Source organism: Cajanus cajan, chromosome 4 (assembly GCF_000230855.2).
Source record: "Cajanus cajan strain Asha chromosome 4, NIPB_CcT2T_4, whole genome shotgun sequence".
NCBI classification, from domain to species: Eukaryota; Viridiplantae; Streptophyta; class Magnoliopsida; order Fabales; family Fabaceae; genus Cajanus; species Cajanus cajan.
In genome coordinates, this window is record NC_138520.1 from 64,284,301 (window position 1) to 64,304,361 (window position 20,061).

At 32.7% G+C, this 20,061-nt stretch overlaps 1 protein-coding gene and 1 pseudogene across 2 annotated transcripts; one reads left to right on the top strand and one right to left on the bottom strand.

The window, feature by feature from the left end:
- Positions 1 to 662: 662 nt before the first annotated feature.
- LOC109788417 (putative receptor-like protein kinase At3g47110) lies at positions 663 to 9,204 on the top strand (annotated as a pseudogene). The gene is made up of 3 exons (XR_014433294.1): positions 663 to 963; positions 5,823 to 8,232; positions 8,512 to 9,204. The product of XR_014433294.1 is annotated as a putative receptor-like protein kinase At3g47110 (transcript).
- Positions 9,205 to 12,389: 3,185 nt separating this feature from the next.
- Positions 12,390 to 13,007, bottom strand: LOC145957456 (uncharacterized). The gene has a single exon (XM_083073717.1). It carries the CDS (start codon positions 13,005 to 13,007, stop codon positions 12,390 to 12,392), a length of 618 nt encoding a protein of 205 aa, XP_082929843.1.
- Between the last annotated feature and the right edge of the window lie 7,054 nt (positions 13,008 to 20,061).

A 20,061-nucleotide genomic window follows, 5' to 3' on the forward strand; every position in this document is an offset into this window, starting at 1 on the left:
ATTTTAAATTCACATGAAATATTTCCTGCAAATTTGAATTCCCCGGAAAATCAACAGAAAATTATAAAAGAAAATATTTGCAACATTTCTTGCAATTTTATTAAAATAACATTAATTATTTTCCGCCAAAATGAATCAGCAAAAAAAATAAAATTGCAGAAACAAATAAAGAAAACCTTACCTAATTACATGCCAATTAATTTTCATTCGCAAATATTAATCCTATAATTAATATAATTATAGAAAAATTTTCAGACTTTTTCTGTGGATATTAAAAACATATCCGCAAGGTGATCTAGTTTAAATAAAAGTTGTATAAATACTACTTATTTGCTGAAATTTAATTTTGCATACTGTCATAAAATATTATGCTAATTAACTTGGTTAAATAAATCTGAATTATGTTCTTTCTCAAGAGAATAAATTTGAATGTTAATATTTACACAAGATATTAAACTCGATAAATTTAAATTTGAAATAACATTTCTTTGCCATAGTAAATACACAAGTTGTTTTCTTACCTAACAACAGCTGAGAGTCATAAATTAGTGTCTGGAATCAACTGAAAATAAATATCTAAGAGCCTAATAATGCTTTTCGTCTTAAATATGATTGAACCATCCTTACCTGTTATGACAATCTTTTTCTCTCGTCTAACATTTCCCCCTTAAAACAGAAAGCTAGCTGAATCATTTCAGAGTTGGCATCAAAATTTTGCACTTAAAATATGAATCATCCATGTTCAAACTCTAGGAGCCTAGTGTTACATATCTTTGATGGATGTCTTCTACTATGCATGATCTTTATCAAGGACTCAGCAGTAGGAGCAACCCCTGCAGGAAATGAAACTGATTTACAAGCTTTACTTGACTTTAAAATTAAGATAGTTGAAGATCCATTCAACACTATGAGTTCTTGGAATGACTCCATCCATCACTGTAATTGGATAGGAATCTGTTAGAAGTTAAGATTTTTCTAGATACTTTAAGAAAATATTAAATATTTATGTCTGTTTGTATCTTAGTTGCATTTGGTGTGGTTAGGTATAATTAAGTGGAAATCCATATTTCAAGAGATTTGTTTGTTGCTTGGACAAATGTTTAGGTAAAAAGGAGTGTTTATCTTTATTTTGTGGAGATTTACTGTAGCATATGATATGCATATCAGAAATCTCTCTTGTCATATATTTGATGTAATGCAACTCTACGGAGTGTGTGAAAATGAATAATGAAATTGTGTAACCACTTTTCTTCCTTTCATTGAAACAACGAAAAACCAGAAACTCAACTTCTCTGTTCCAGTTTTTTCTGTTTCAACTTCTCTGTTCTGGTTTTTCTTAACATGGTATCAAGAGCTCCATTGATCTTTTAGGGTCTGTGAGGGAGAAAAAAAAAAATCTGAAAAACAGAGGGCCTGTGAGTGAGTGAAAACCAACCAGAAAACCTGTATCAGAACACCCACCAAATCCAGAATGGCTTCCGGTAGCAGCTCTTTACCTCCACCTCCAGTTTTTGCTGGAGAAAATTATGATTTGTGGGCTGCAAAGATGAGAACTTATCTCAGAGCTCAAAGTTTGTGGGAAGTGGTGGAAAATGGAAGCAATCCAGCTCCTTTACCAGACAACCCAACTATGGCTCAGATAAGATTTCACAATGATGAAGTGGCTAAAGAAGGCAGAGCACTTGCCATCATACAAGCAGCTGTTCATGACGATGTTTTTATCAAGATTTTGAATCTTGATACAGCAAAAGAGGCTTGGGACAAACTCAAGGAGGAGTTCCAAGGCAGTGAAAGAACAAGGAGGATGAAGGTGCTGAATCTGAGAAGAGAATTTGAAGCAATCAAAATGAAGGAGTCTGAAACAGTGAAGGAGTTTTCTGATAGGCTCTCTAAGGTGGTTACACAAATCAGATTGCTAGGTGAAGAACTTAGTGATCAAAGAGTTGTGGAGAAAGTCTTGGTTTGTCTTCTTGAGAGGTTTGAATCAAAAATCTCATCTCTTGAAGAAAACAAGGATTTTTCTCAAATATCACTTGCAGAACTTGTGAATGCTCTGCAAGCTACTGAACAGAGAAGGTCTTTAAGAATGGAAGAAAATGTTGAAGGTGCTTTTGCAGCTAACACCAAAGGCAAAGATCAAGGCAGCAATAGCTTTGGTAAAAAGTCATTTGGTGGGAAAAAAGGCAAAGGGAAAAAGGAAGAAGACAGAAACAAAGGAGGAGCTTGGAAGGAAAAGTATCCACCTTGCCCTCATTGTAAAAAGAAAAATCATACAGAAAATTTTTGCTGGTTCAGACCTGGAGTCAAATGTAGGGCATGCAACCAACTTGGCCATGTGGAGAAGGTCTGCAAAAACAAAGTAAAGCTCCAAGGACAGCAAGCTCAAGTTGCTGAGCATCAAGAACAAATTGAGGAGCAATTATTTGTTGCTTCTTGTTATTCTGTAAGCAATAACAAAGAAGCTTGGCTCATAGACAGTGGATGTACAAATCATATGACTCATGATGCTAGCATTTTCAAGGAACTTGATCTGTCATACCTCTCCAAAGTCACCATTGGCAATGGAGAATGTGTTGATGTCAAAGGCAAAGGAGTTGTTGCTGTTGAAACTCCCTCAGGTACCAAGTATATTTATGATGTTTTGTTTGTACCGGAGATAAATCTAAACCTTTTAAGTGTGGGGCAAATGCTTGAAAAGAATTATGTTTTGCATTTTGAAGATATGAAGTGCAAAATAATTGATCCTTCTGGATTTGAATTAATGACTATTAGAATGAGAGATAAAAGTTTTCCAATAGAATGGAAACAAACAGCCATGCATGCTTTTCCAAGTGCAGTAAATGATTCTTTCTTATGGCATAAAAGACTTGGACATTTTAGCTACTCTACTTTAAAGCGTATGAGTTCAAATGACTTAGTTAAAAATCTGCCTGCAATCCAAGATAATGCTAATTTGTGTGATGTATGCCAATATGGAAAGCAAAGGAAACTACCATTTCCAAAAGAAGCTAGCTGGAGAGCCACTGAAAAATTACAACTTGTACATACTGATGTGTGTGGTCTAATGAGCACAACATCTTTAAATGGCAGCAAATACTTTCTGCTATTTATAGATGACTATACAAGAATGAGTTGGGTGTTTTTCTTAAAGAAAAAGTCAGATGTATTTGCCAATTTTCTGAAGTTCAAGTTTATGGTTGAAAATGAGACTGGACTTCAAGTTAAAAGACTAAGATCCGATAATGGAACTGAATACACAGCAGGAGAGTTCAAAAAATTCTGTGAGCAGGTTGGAATTCAGCATCAATTAACTGTTCCTTACACTCCTCAACAAAATGGAGTGAGTGAAAGGAAGAACAGAACAGTTATGGAAATGGCAAGGTGTTTGCTCTTTGAAAAGGGCCTTCCTAAAACTTTTTGGGCTGAGGCTGTTAATACTTCAGTATACTTACTGAATTTGTTGCCCACTAAAGCCTTGAAGGGTAACACACCATTTGAGGCATGGCATGGAAGAACGCCTTCAGTAGAGCATCTCAAAGTTTTTGGTTGTGTGTGTTATGCTCTTGTTCCAGAAGTGAAAAGAGATAAATTGGATCAGAAATCTGAAGTTGGTATTTTCTTGGGGTACAGCAGTTACTCTAAAGGTTATAGAATTTATAATCCAGCAACAAAGAAGATTCTTATCAGCAGAAATGTCAAGTTTGATGAGCTATCTAGATGGAATTGGGAGAAATCCAAAGCAGAAGCCTCAAACAAAAGGCAACTTGAAGTTGACAATCTCCAAGAACAAAATTCAGAAAGTGAAGAACAAAATTTGGATGATGATGATTTTCCAGTTAGAGGCACAAGAGATCTAGCTGAAATTTACGAAAGGTGTAATGTTGCTGCACTGGAACCAAAAGAATATGCTAAAGCTGCTGAACTTGAAGGTTGGAGAGTTGCTATGCAGGAGGAGATGAATATGATCGAGAAAAATAATACCTGGCAGCTTGTGGACAGGCCAATTAATCAAAAGGTGATTGGTCTTAAGTGGGTTTATAGAACCAAACTTAATTATGATGGTTCTGTAAACAAACTTAAGGCTAGATTGGTTGTTAAAGGCTATCATCAACAGTATGGAGTTGATTTCTTAGATACATTTGCTCCTGTGGCAAGACATGATACAATCAGAATGCTAGTGGCATTGGCAGCAAAATTTGGTTGGAAGATCTATCATTTTGATGTGAAGCCAGCCTTTTTAAATGGTTTTCTTGAAGAAGACATCTATGTTGATCAACCTGAAGGTTTTCAAGTTAAGGGAAGTGAAAATAAAGTCTACAAACTCCATAAAGCTCTTTATGGGTTGAAACAGGCACCAAGGGCTTGGTATACCAGAATTGATAATTACCTTTTGCAAAAAGGCTTTGAAAGAAGTGAAAATGAAGCTACTCTGTATGTAAAAAGGTCCCAGAATGAAGTGAAGCTCATTATATCATTATATGTTGATGATATGCTGGTCATAGGGAGTGATTTTGATTCCCTTAGACAATTCAAGCATGATATGGAGAATGAATTTGAAATGTCAGATTTGGGACAAATGAATTATTTTCTTGGAATGGAGATATACCAATGTGATGCAGGAATCTTCATTTCCCAAAGAAAATATGTCTTGGAGATATTGAAAAAGTTTCATATGGAGAAATGTAAACCAGTGGACACTCCACTTGTTATAAATGAAAAGCTATCACTTAATGATGCTATTGCTAAAGTTGATGCTTCTTTATATAGAAGCTTAATTGGAAGTTTGTTGTATCTCTCAGCCACCAGACCTGACATAATGTTTGCTGCTAGTTTGCTGTCCAGGTTTATGCATTCCCCTAGTCAAGCTCATTATGGTGCAGCAAAACGAGTTTTGAGGTATTTAAAGGGTACAACTGATTATGGTTTGTGGTTTCTACAAAATGAGAGTGGAGAGCTTCAAGGATATGCTGATAGTGACTGGGCAGGTAGCATAGATGATTCCAAGAGCACCTCTGGCTATGTTTTCTCATTTGGGAGTGGTGTCTTCACATGGAATTCAAAGAAACAAGAAGTAGTGGCTCAATCCTCTGCTGAAGCTGAGTATATTTCAGCTGCAGCAGCTGCAAATCATACTATTTGGCTTAGAAAAATTTTGTGTGATGTGAAACAACATCAAAATGAGGCTACTATCATATGGGTTGATAATAAATCAGCCATTGCAATTGCAAAAAATCCTGTCCAGTATGGTAGAACCAAACACATCAAAGTGAAATATCATGCCATCAGAGAAGCAGAAAAATCAAAGGAAGTCAGCTTGAAGCATTGCAGCTCTGAGAATCAAATTGCAGACATTATGACCAAAGCTCTCTCAAAGAGCAAGTTTGAAATGCTAAGATCTAAGCTTGGAGTATGTAAGAAAAATCTCAAGGAGGAGTGTTAGAAGTTAAGATTTTTCTAGATACTTTAAGAAAATATTAAATATTTATGTATGTTTGTATCTTAGTTGCATTTGGTGTGGTTAGGTATAATTAAGTGGAAATCCATATTTCAAGAGATTTGTTTGTTGCTTGGACAAATGTTTAGGTAAAAAGGAGTGTTTATCTTTATTTTGTGGAGATTTACTGTAGCATATGATATGCATATCAGAAATCTCTCTTGTCATATATTTGATGTAATGCAACTCTACGGAGTGTGTGAAAATGAATAATGAAATTGTGTAACCACTTTTCTTCCTTTCATTGAAACAACGAAAAACCAGAAACTCAACTTCTCTGTTCCAGTTTTTTCTGTTTCAACTTCTCTGTTCTGGTTTTTCTTAACAGAATCACATGCAACATTTCCAATGGAAGGGTCATGCACCTTAGCCTTGAGCAACTAAGACTAGGAGGCACTCTTACACCATTCATAGGAAATCTCACATTCCTTACCGCTCTCAATTTGTTAAACAACAGCTTCCATGGTGAATTTCCTCAAGAGGTTGGTCGTTTACTATACTTGCAGCACCTAAACTTCAGCTTAAATAACTTTGGTGGGAGTATTCCAAGTAATCTCAGTCACTGCACAAGACTAATAGTACTAGCTGCAGGTGCTAACAATCTTAGAGGAACAATCCCAACTTGGATAGGAAACCTTTCTTCTTTGTCTCGCGTTAGCTTTGGCTTGAACAACTTCATTGGAAGCATACCACATGAGGTAGGCCTGTTATCAAGCTTGAAATCACTTGTTCTATATGGGAATTACTTGTCTGGCATAGTTCCTTCTTCAATCTATAATATCTCTTCATTGTACTATTTCACTTTTACTCAAAACCATCTTCGTGGAAACTTACCAGCTGATGTTGGACTTACTCTTCCTAACATTCAAGTATTTGCTGGTGGGGTGAACAATCTCACAGGGTCTGTTCCTGCATCATTGATGAATGCATCAAAACTAGAAATTCTTGACTTCTCTTTGAATAGTCTTACCGGGACACTGCCTAAGGAGATAGGGGTCTTGCACAGGTTAACTAGACTTAGCTTTGAGCACAACAGACTTGGAACTGGGAAAACTGATGACCTTAGGTTTCTTGATTCTTTGGTCAACTGCACGGCTTTACAAGTTTTACGTCTAGGTGTAAATAATTTTGGTGGAGTGTTGCCTAAATCAATTGCTAATTTCTCAAGCCAATTGCACACATTTGCCCTTAGTTCTAATAGAATACATGGAAATATACCTATTGGAATTGGCAATCTTGCTAACCTGGCCCTTATAGCATTGGAAGGAAACTGGCTAACCGGTACTGTTCCTAATTCATTAGGTAAGCTGCAAAATCTGAGAGAATTGTATCTGAATGTCAACAAGTTTTCAGGTAGAATCCCATCCTCCTTGGGAAATTTAACTTTATTAATTAAACTCTTTCTAGAGGAGAACAACTTTGAGGGAAGCATACCTTCTAGCCTTGGAAACTGCCACAATTTATTGGTACTCAGCCTTTATAGCAACAAGCTCAGTGGCACCATACCAACAGAATTTTTTGGCCTTTCTTCACTATCAATGTACTTTGATGTCTCTCATAATGCTTTGTCAGGAACTCTTCCAGCTGAAGTGAGTAAACTACATAACGTTGGATTGTTGGTGCTGTCTGAGAACAACTTTTCTGGAGTCATTCCATCTTCTCTAGGAAGCTGTATTAGCTTGGAAAAGCTGCATTTGCAGGGTAATTCTTTTGAGGGAAACATTCCTCAGACTTTAAAGGATTTGAGAGGTTTACTAGACATAGATCTTTCGCGAAATAACTTGTCTGGTAAGATTCCTGAGTTTCTTGGTGAGTTCACTGAGCTCAAGCATCTAAATCTTTCATATAATAATTTTGAAGGTGAAATACCAAAGAATGGAATCTTCAAAAATGCAACTGGCATTTCATTATATGGAAACAGCAAGCTATGTGGGGGTGTCCCAGAATTAAATTTTCCAGAATGCACTATCAGAAAAGCCTCTCTACTTAAAAATTTTCTTGCCCCTAAGGTGGCTATTCCTATAGCTATAGCTAGCGCGCTTATATTGGTGTTGTTTCTAAGTCTTTTTATGGTCTTCCTAATAGTAAAAAGGGCTAGAAAGAAAACTCCTACATCAACTAGTGAAAAGGATTTGGATTTGCAAATGGAAATTTCTTATTCAGAAATTAGCAAGTGCACTGGTGGGTTCTCCCAGGATAACCTAATAGGCTCAGGAAGTTTTGGTTCTGTATACAAAGGAACTCTTTCAGGAGATGGATCAAGTGTTGCAGTTAAAGTGTTAAATCTTCAACAGAAAGGAGCTTCATTGATGAATGCCAAGCTCGGAGAAGTATAAGGCATCGAAACCTTCTCAAGATCATAACTGCCGTCTCAGGTGTTGATCATCAAGGCAATGACTTCAAAGCTCTAGTGTTTGAGTTCATGTCTAATGGCAGTCTAGAAGATTGGTTGCATCCTGTAAATAATGTGCAATATCAGACCAAGACACTGACATTCATCCAAAGACTGAACATAGCAATTGATGTTGCTTGTGCACTGGAATATCTCCACCACTTCTGTGAAATTCCAATTGTTCATTGTGACATAAAACCAAGCAATGTACTTCTTGACAATGATATGGTTGCCCATGTTGGTGACTTTGGATTGGCTACATTTCTGTTTGAAGAATCAAGCAAGTATTCCACTCAGCCAGTTATGTCAGCTAACCTAAGGGGTTCCATTGGATATATTCCTCCAGGTATGTTATTCAAAATTAGTTTAATTACTTTTTTATCTATCTAATTTCATTAGCTTTATCTTTTAGTTTTTATAATTAAAAATGTTTTATTTTTGTTTCTATACATATCACCTTTTTTTTTCTTTCTTTCTTTTTAATCTTTATTGTTTATTATTATAGGAAATAGAAGGTAAAGTTCATGAAACAATAGATCTATAGAGATAATTAAACCTTCAAATTCAAAGTGCTAAATTGTAGGATATATTTAGCTAGGATAACCCACTAATTAGTGAAATGCAGAGTATGGTATGGGTGGGAAGCCTACTACACTTGGAGATATCTACAGTTATGGAATACTATTACTGGAGATTTTCACAGGAAAAGACCAACAAATGAAGCATTTGAAGGTGGAGCGGGAATTCACCAGTTTGTAGCAATGGCTCTATCTAACCATGTCATGGATATAGTTGATCCTTCTTTGGTCTCTGAACAAGACTTCGTTGACGAAAATCAAGAAATTGAGTGTGAAGAGAGAGCTATGAAGAGATGCTATGAGAATGAAGGCACGGCCAAAGGTTTGGTGGAGGATTGCTTTGTGTCAGTGATGCAGATTGGAGTGTCTTGCTCTGCAAATCTACCAGGTGAACGAATGCCAATCACTGTGGTCATCAACAACCTACATGCTATCAAGAACTCGTTTATAAAGAATAAAAATAGAGCATAGTGCTATATGACAACATTTAAGAAGGGGAAAAACTAAGACAATGATATATATATACTTACTTTCTGATAAGATAATGATATGTAAAATACTACAAGATTTTATGTATAATCTATTTATAAATTCAATTGGGCGAATGCCGTTTTAGTAATCTTAAACTACTCAATTTCACCTTATCAACATTTTAGCTTATGGTGATTTTTACCTTCTGAACATATCTTTTAATTAATATACTTTCCTCCATTCATCTATGTAATAATAGTATTTTAATTGACAAAAAGAATGCATAGTTTCTTAAAGTTTAAAAAGTAATCACTATAATAAAATTTATATAATAACATATTTTATACTGACATAATATGTATTACTAAAAAATATTTTTATCTACATAATAAATATAATATATATCGGTATATTGTTTAAAAGCGTAGATATTAATGACACATAAAATATTTTATTAAATCTTATTCAAAATCAGCACTAAAATTGTGTATTGTTATATGTCAAATAAATATATGTTTACATATATTGAACTTATAGTGACACTATTTTTATATCACTATATGTAACATTTTTTTTATAGTGGATGGTACAAGAATCTGTTATCCTTCCATAACTTCCATAACTGATCCACAGTTGAATGATCCACATTAAAAAAAATATGAACCGTTTCACTTTATAAATCAATTCGATTATGTGATCCATTTTTACAAAATGGATCGCTTTGGTTTGGTTTTATTTTCTTAAAAAAATGATATATATATATATATATATATATATATATATATATATATATATATATATATGAGTATAAAATGGATAATCACATCGCACTAAATCGATCTAATTTCAAAAAAAAAACCAATCCTTATTTTAAAACAATTGAACCAATCTAATATATAAAAAATGGATCAGTTAACTAATCTACTTTTATAAAATGAATCGATTCAATTCGGTTTGAATTTTTAAAAAATTTGATCCATGAACATTCTTAACTAAAGGGAGTAGTCAAACATATTGGAGTCAGACCTTAACATTCTGATGGGGTTACTGTATGATATTTATCTGAGAGGATATTTTATAAGAGTTATTTTTGTCAGAGGAGCATAATCTAATTTTATTCATGAGTCTCTATTTATAAAGAAAATTTGTTATACAAAATCAAATATTGATATTATCCTATTCTAAAAATAAGGAAACAAATCCTAAAATAATCAAAACAGATTAAATCTAAATATTTGAAATATAAATAAAATATTCTTATCAAAAACTAATTTATTCTCCTAAAAATATTTAGGCATATTCCCAACACTCCTCTTTGACTGAATATCTTTGTCACCTAATTTAAATTTGAATTTCAAAATCTACCTTTTCTCTTTTTGATTAGTTTCTTCTTTTTGTGATTTTTGTTGCAATCCTTCTTGAGTGGGACCACTTTAGCATTTGTCTTGAACTTCTCTTTTGAAGGTGGTTTTTCATCATCTTCATTCTTCTCTTGATCATCAAACTTCTTTTGAAGATATGCATCTTTGTGTTCTTCACTTGTATCTTCATTTATAATGGGCTCCTCCTTCTCCAAATTTAAAGTAAATCTCTTGCCTTTTATATGAGCATCGAACACTTCTTTGTTGTTTACATCTTTAATCACACAATTATTATCTTCAAATAAAACTTTATAGCCTTTTCCCAACAATTGAGCAACACTCAACAAATTTGATTAATATCCGTAACGTATAAAATATCATATATTAATTTCAAACCTGAATGAATTTTAATAACCAGTGTTCCTTTGTCTTTTACTGTAAGGTGTGCTCCATTCCCCATTTGAATTTTAGAGATATCAGTTTTGTTGAGTTCTTTGAAGAGTTCCCGGTCATAAGTCATATGGTTTGTACAACCACTATCAATAATCCATGCTTTTGAGGGTTTTTTTTGGTCATAAAGCATGACATTGAAAGTAGTTGTTCTTCTTCCTTTTCTTGTTGATCTTCAACAAGGTTAGCTTCTTTTTTGTTGCTCATGAGATTTGCATACATGTTTTAGGTGTTCTAATTGTCCGCAATTGTCACATTTTGAATCAAGTCTCCACCAACATCTCTGTTATGGATTGTGGAAGAAAATATGCACAAAGTTTTGATGATGCCAAAGCATTAAAGAAAATAAAGGTTAAGTTAAAACAAGTTGATCAAGAAACAAGATCTCAAGTAATAACTAGATAAGTCTTGACTGCTTAGCTTAGTATGTAAAATGAACTTTTAGAATTTGCAAATTTCACTTGGCCGTTAAAATAAGGATTTCAAGAAAACCTAAACTTAATCTTTTTGAATATAAGAATAAGTTGTTTGAAAAGAAAGCAAAAAGAGTATTCAAAAGATTAAACAAAAATATTTTTAACTGGAAAATAGAAACTTTCTATATCTTAAGTTTTCATAAGCTAATTTAGTGATATCTGTCTGGTAATCGATTACCACTTGATGTAATTGATTACCAGAGAAAGAAAACTTCTTTGTTCAAGGTTCAAATGTTAAAATGTTTTCTGGTAATCGATTACCAGTCATTATAATCAATTACTAGAAGATGAAACTTCAAAATTTGAATTTAAATGATACAACGTTTCAAACATTTTGAAATTAAACCGTTGTAATCGATTACCAAGTCTTGTAATCGATTACTAGAGCCTCTTTTCTGAAAAATTATAGAGAGTTACAACTCTTCATGAAAAGACATAGTCTAAGAAACAATTGTCTATAAATATCTATAATTTTTCAGAGAAAGGTTACGAACTCTAATGTGAAAATCTGTCTACAAAAACTACTTGGCCAAAATCATTTGCAAAAATCTCTAAAGAGTTCATCAAATTCTTAGAAAGTGTAATATCTACTCTTCAAAGAGAGTCATTCTGTAATACCCAATTGATCATTGGATCTGTGAAGGAGAAAGGATTTTTCTCCTTTTTGGTTTTTGAATCTCAACACAAGGAAAGGGAGTTCCGAGGTGTTGGAGGATTCAAGTCTTGTAAGGTTTACAAGAATAGTGGAAATCTCAAGTGGGAGACTTGAGAACTGGACGTAGGCAGGATTGGCCGAACCAGTATAAAATTGAGTTTGCAATTCTTCTTTCCTTACACTTTTAATTACTTGATATTTAATTGTGTTGGAGTAGTATTTGCATCATTCAATCTTTACATATAAATTTATCTAAGGAATTGAAGTTGTAAGAAAGTAATTCGGAAAAGTTTTTATAAGAGGAAAATTTGGAAAACTTAATTCACACCCCCCCTCTTAAGTTAATTGAGGCTAAGTGACTAACATGGATGATTAGTCTTTTTGCAATAAGGACATGGTGGAAAAATTTGAGTGCTATTATTTTTACTATTCTGTTGGAATAATTCCTTCTTGTTTTTGCCACCATTGTTGTTCTTCCATTTGGCTAAATATAGACCTTCTGTAGTTCCTTCTTATCTCATAAGTCTCCTTTGTTCTAATCCTTGTAGTGCATGTAACACCTCTGTCAAAGTGATCTTACTTAGATCCTTTGTGTTCTCCAAAGCTGCTATTGAAGCTTCATATCTTTCAGGTATAGTTACTAAATTTTTTTCAACAATTCTAGAATCAAGAAATTGTGTTAGTAACAGTACCTTATTAGCAATGACAAGCAATTTGTCTGAGTATTGTTTGATTGTCTCAATCTCCTTCATCCTTTGTATCTCAAATTCTCTCATTAAATTTAATACTTGTATACTTCGAATCCTTTCATCTCCAACATATTCTTCCTTTAGATAATCCCAAATTTCTTTTGCTGATTTGAGAGTCATGATCCTAGTGAAAACATTTTTTGAAACACAGGCAAAGGGATAACTTTTTGTCTTTGCCTTCTTGATTTTCTTTTCCTTGTGAATTTTCATTTGGCCTACGGTAGGATTGTTTGGCAACACGAAAACATCATAATCTTCTTCTATGGCTTCCCAAAGATCTAAAGTTTCTAGGAATGCCTCCATTCTCACCGCCCAAAGATCATAACTTGCTCCATCAAAAATAGGTGGGGAAATTTGTGAAAAGTTTGTTTCTATTTCCATCTTCACAAGTCGTAACCTTAGCTCTAGATACCAATGGTGGGGTTATTTTATTATATTTGTTTAGGGGAGTATTTTATAAGATTTATTTTTATCAGAGGAGCATAATCTAATTTTATACAAAATCAAATATTGATATTATCCTATTCTAAAAATAGAGAAACAAATCCTAAAATAATAAAAAAATATTAAATCTAAATATTTGAAATATAAATAAAATATGCTTATCAGAAACTAATTTATTCTCCTAAAGATATTTAGGTATATTCCCAACACATTCTAAGACTCAACCAGACCTATGCCTTAATTCTAATTTATAACGATCCAATATCAACTGATGCATACACTCAATATTGTTTTAATCAATGTAATGTCATAAGAGATGTACATGAGCTTAAGTTGTGCTAAATAATGTTAGAATTATCATTTTTTTTCTCTCTTTACCTTTACACTCTTCATTTTTCTCCCCTTTTTCACTTTCAGATTGTCAAATCACTTACGGGAGGAGTTTAGGGTGTAACTCATTTTTGTTTCATTCGGTATTTTTGTCTTCTCTTGTGGGTTTTGACTCTTCAAAATGAGGGCTATAAAATGGGTTCATTCATTTGTTTATAATATAGATATAGATATACATTTGGTTAGAAAATTCATCTTTAGATTTAGTATACTATATTTCTTTATAATATACTATATTTATCCTTAGAAAGTTTCATGATCCTAAGTTGGCTATATATCTTTTTAGCCAGTGCACTTATTTTTGTGCTCTTTCTATTTTGTTTCTTTGCAATATTTATAGTAAAAAAAATCAAGAAAGAGAGCTTCTAGATTGACTACTACAAAGGATTTGGAGTTGCAAATTTCATACTCAGAAATTACTAAGCGTAATGGTGGATTCTCCCAAGATAACCTGATTAAATGAAAATAGATAGGTAGGAAGAGTGAAGAGTAAAATAGGGCAAGAAAATTTCGAAGTGGACATTCACTTTTGCAGTCACACTTTTTCGCTCATCAACAAGCTATAATGACTAGAAAGTTTGATATTACAAGATCACAATTCAAAAATGCATATATAATTGACTTAGATGTACTACCCACTTTTTACCTAATGCATATTGACTAAAAATATTCTTCATATCACCTACTTTTCACCTAAAATAGACAGCATATTAGATAAAAAGTACAAACACCAAATTTGTATTCAAAATGTTAAGAAAATTCTCAAAGTCTAATACTCCTCCTTGAGCACTCCAAGTCTTGATCTTAGTATTTTAAATTGACATTGTGAAAGGGATTTGGTCATGATATATGCCATCTATTCCTCAAAGCTACAACGCTCCAAGTTGATTTCTCTTGACTTCTTTACTTGTCTAATGGCATGAAACTTCACATTAATGTGCTTCATTCTTCCATGCTAGACAATATTTTTTGCAATAGAAATAACATATTTATTATCCACTCAAATGACAATAACTTCATCTTGAATCTGCCACACATCTAATAAAATATTTTTAAGCCAAATAGCCTAATTTGCATTAGCTGTAACTAAAATATACTCAACTTTAGCTAAGGATTGGGCCACAACATTTTGTTTCTTTGAATTCCATGAACAAATAGCACTACCAAATGAAAACACATATCCAAAGATGCTTTTAGAATCATCAATACTTCCTACCCAATAATTATTTGCATATCCTTGAAGTTCTCCACTTTCATTTTTTAAGAAATGCAAACCATAATCAATTGTACCTCTTATATATCTTAACTCCTTTTGCTGCACCAAAGTGAACTTGACTAGGAGAACGCATGAACTTGGAAAGAAAACTTGTAGAAAACATTAAATGTGGTATGGGTACTGAAAGATACAACAAACTTCCAATTATATTCTATAAATAGAAGCATCTGCTTTATGTTCACCATCATGCTTTAATAACTTTTCATTTACAATAAGTGGAGTAACAACAGGCTTGCATTTCTCCATGTGCAACTTTTTCAATATCTCTAAATTATTTTTCTTTGTGAAATGAACATTCCACCATTTTGCTAAGAAATCTCCATTCCAAGAAAGTATTTCATTTCACCCAAGTTAGTCATTTCAAATTTTTTCCCGATGTCCTTCTTAAATTGGTTTAAGGAATTTGATTCATTTCCTATAACTAATAAATCATCAATGTACAAAGATACAATGAGTTGCACTTCATTATTTGACTTCTTCACATACAAGGTGGCTTCATTTTCACTTATTTTGAATCCTTTTTGTAGGAGATAACCATCAATTATGTTATACCATGCTCTTGGTACCTGTTTTAATCCATAAAGAGCATTATGAAACTTATAAACCTTATCTTCACTTCCTAGAACCTGAAAACCTTCAAATTGATCAACATATATGTATTCATTAAGCAATCCATTTAGAAAAGCTAATTTTTACATCAAAATGATAAGTTTTCCAGCCAAGCTTTGTTGTTGAAGAGATCAATAATTTGATTGTATCATGTCTTGTAATAGATGCAAAAGTATGACAAAAATCAACTCCATACTACTAGGAGTAACCTTTTACTATCAATCTAACATTAAGTTTGCTTGTAGAGCCATCAAGACTGAGTTTAGTTTTGTAAACCCACTTAACACCAATCTCTTTTTTATTACTTAGCCTATCAACAAGTTTCTAAGTTTTATTTTTCTAAATCATTTTTATCTCCTCCTTCATGGCAACTCTCCAACTTTCAAATCTAGAAGTTTCTTCATACCTTGTAGGCTCCAATGTAACATTATATCTTACATAAATATCCTCCAAGGTTCTTATACCTCTCATTGGAAATTTAGTGTCACTATCATAGTTCTCTTCATCATTTTCAGAATCTTGCTCTTACAAAGTGTCTTCATCAAAATCCCTTTACATGAGCCTTCTACTTAATGTTTCTCCCAATTCCGTTTTGGAAACTCAACAAATTTTATATCTCTACTAACAATAAATTTTTTATATCCTTTATGTATACTCAATATCCTTTGGAGTTATTATTGTACCCCAAAAAAATACCAACTTCACACTTATGATAGTGTTTATCTCTTTTCATATCTGGAACAAGACTGTAACACACACAACCAAATATTTTTAAATGCTTCACTAAAGGATTTCTACCACACCATGCTTCAAAGGGTGTTTTACCATTCAATGCTTTGGTAGGCAATAAATTCAATAAGTAAATTGAGGTATTTACAACCTCAGCCTAGAAAGTCTTAGGAAAGCCTTTCTCAAAGAGTAAACACCGAGCCACCCCATCACTATCCTATTCTTTCTTTCACTCACTCCATTTTGTTGAGGAGTGTAAGGAACAACAAACTAATGTTGTATTCCTGCTTGATCACAAATTTTTTTAAATTCCCCTATCGTATACTCAGTTCCATTGTTAGATCTGAGTTTTTTTTTTAATTTGACAACTAGTTTCATTCTCAACCAAAATCTTAAACTTCTGAAATGAAGCAAACACACCTGATTTTTGCATTAGAAAAAACAACCAACTCATCCTTGTAAAATCATCTATAAATAGCATAAAATACTTTCTTCCATTTAAAGACATACTCATTGGATTGCACACATCAATATGGATAACCTATAATTTTTTAGTAGCTCTCTAGGTTGCTATTGTAAGGAATGACAATCTACATTATTTTCCAAATTGACATACATCACAAACATCAACATCATCTTCTATGGAAGGTAAGTTTTAAACTAAACTATTTGAGCTTATTTGGTTCAAGGTGGAGTAACTAAAATGACCAAGTCTTTATTAGTTCCATAAAAGATAATCATCTACTAAACTTGGAAAAACATGTTGCTTATATTCTATTGGAAAACTTTTTTCTATCATTTTGATAAACATTAGCTCACACCCATAAGGATCAAATATGGTGCATTTCATGTCTTCAAAATGCAAATTATAATTCTTTTGAAGCATCTATCCCAGACTTAAAAGATTTTGATTTATCTTAGGCACATATAAAACATCTTAAATGTATTTAGTAACGGAAAAAGTTTCTACAACAATAACTCATATGCCTTTGACATCAACACTTTCTCCATTACCAACAATGACTTTTAAGAAGTGAGACTTATCCAATTCCTTGAAAATACGTGCATCATAAGTCATGTGATTTGTGCATCCATTATCTATAAGCCAAATCTCCTTATTACTACTTGATAAATAACAAAAAAAAAAAAATGCTCCTTAGTTTGTTCTTTATGCTTAGCAACTTGGGCTTGTTGTCCTTGTTGCTTTGCCATGTTTTTACACACTTTGCCCACATGACCAAGTTGGTTGCATGCTTTGTATTTGACTTCTAACTTGAACCAACAAAAATTTAATGTATGATTATTCTTCTTACAGTAAGAGAAAGGTGGATAGTTGTCTTTCCAACAACAATAATTTAAATTGTATCATAAAATTAATTTTAAAAATAAGTAGATTTTTAATTATAAAAGTAAGTATATATATATATATAAATAAAGATTAATTAAATATAATATAATTATTATTATTAGTAATATAATTATTATATATATTATTATATATTTATAACGGTCCGGATACACTAAAATGATAAGGATCCAAAGATAATATAAGTATGAGATTGGATAGTTGAGGATGACTTAAATGAATTAATTTGTACTACTTATACTAACAACATGCATCTGCTTTTCGGTAGCTTATCTCATCAGAACTTCACAGTTAAACGTGCTTCACTTGGAGTAATATAGGGATGGGTGACCTTCTAGGAAGTTTCCAAAATTGTGTAATTAAGGACAAAACATGCTAAAAAGTTAAGTATTGTGAAATAAAATCCTTAAGAGGTCAAATATGAGTGGTTCGTAGCGACCAAATTTGCGACGTCTATAAAATTTAATAAAAATAAATAAATATTTAGCAACCGATTTATTAGGTCACTAATTTGGTCCCATACACTTCAACGACCAAAATCATTGCAACCATTTTGCGACCAAAATTTTCGGTCGCTAAACAGTGACACGAAAATTTTTTCATCGCTAAATAGCTTAGCGACCAAGGTTTTAGCGACTGATTAAATTCGGTTACTAATTCGGTCGCTAAGGTAAATAGTGACCAATTTTAGCAATTTAGCGACCGATTTTGATGGTCGCTAAATTGCATATTTTTTGCAGTGCTCTTCCTCTATTGTTTTCTTCTTGTTTTTTTTTTCTTTTCCTTTTTTTCTCACTAAATGGATTTTTCCCATAACTATTGAGCAACAAAGGCACCTTTGACATTTTCTTCCATCCTTAAGGATCTTCTCTATTTAGTGACTTGTAAAGCATTATAAGGTCTATAACTGATATAGGAGAAAAATTCTTATTTTTTTCAAGATAGGAAATTTTTTACTTAAACATCTCCAAAAGACATACTAATATTTTCTCCACAACTCGTTTATCACTAAGTTCTTCACCCAATAATATGATTAGTATAACCACTTAATAAAGCCTATTAACAAACTCCTTCATTGTTTTAGCTTCCTTCATTTTGATAGCTTCAAATTTTATTCTCAAATTTTGCACCTTCATCCTCATTTTTTTCTTTCACTACCTTGGAACTCTTCCTTGAGTTTTTCCTAACCCTTTTTGCTATTCCAAAATTCAAAATCTTGATAAAATCATCGTTAGGAATGGTTGCTTATATGATGGCAAGTGTTCTGCCTTCTTTAGCCACTTCATCAGTGTTAAATGTTACATGACCCATTGTTAGGTTGTCTGGTAAGGGAGATGGATTGCTTCCATTTTCCACCATTTCTCATAAACTTTGAGCTCTAAAATAAGTTCTCATCTTTATAGCCCACAAATCATAATTTTATCCAGCAGATATTGGAGGTGGAGGTAAGGAACTACTATTAGAAGCCATTGGTTGAAGGATTTTTAAGTGGGTTTCTTGTTGGTTTTCTCTCTTATGCATAAACTGTTTTTCAATTTTTTTTCTTTCTCCCTCACAAATCCTAAAAGATCAATGAAGCTCATGGTACCATGTTAAAAATGAAAACAGATAAGTAGGAAGAGTGGAGAGCAAAATAAAGCAAGAAAATTTTGAAGTGGGCATTCACTTTTGCATTCACGTTTTTTTTGCATATCAACAAGTATTACAATGACTTGAGAGTATGATATTATAACCTTACAATTGAAAAATGCATACATAGTTGAGTTAGTTGTACTACCCATTTTTACCTACTAAATATTGACTAAAAACATTCTTCATATCACCTACTTTTCACCTAAAACATATTACATATAAAAAAAAGTACATATAGCATATTTATATTCAAAATATAAAGAAAATTCTCAAAGTCTAACACTTATTTGATCATGAAGCTTTGGCTTTATGTTCAAACTTTCAAGTGATGGATCAAGATTGTAGTTAAAGTATATCTTGAACAAATAGAAGCTTCAATAAAGGGTTTCATTAACGAGTGCCACGTTCTAATAACTTTAAGGCACTGCAACCTTCTCATGATGATAACAATCATCTCAAGTGTTGATCATCAAGGTACTTATTGACTTCAAATCCTTGTTATTTGAGTTCATTCCAGATGATAGTTTGGATGATTGGTTGCATCCTATAGATAGTTTGCCTAATTAGACAACACCATTTTCATTTATCCAAAGACTAAAAATAATAATTAATGTTGATTATGCCCTAGAATATGTCCATCACTTTTGTCAAACTCCAATTATTTAACTTATTGTGACATAAAGCTAAACATTTCCTAATGCACTTTCTATGTTGGGTGTCATGCACACGATATACAAAGTGGTGCGATAGCATACTTGTAAATATGTCAAAACATTTTATGACCAGTGTTGACTTATCCATCGTAGAATATGTTTTTCTATGATTGGTAAGTTAAAACCCATCATAGAATATGTTGGTTAGCCTTTAACTTCAATCATTCTATGTCGAGTGTTGACTAATCCGTCATAGAAATTTCACATTCTATGATGAGTAAATTGTCACCCGCAATAGAGAATGTCTTGTCATTTGCTTAAGAGGGCATAAACCCA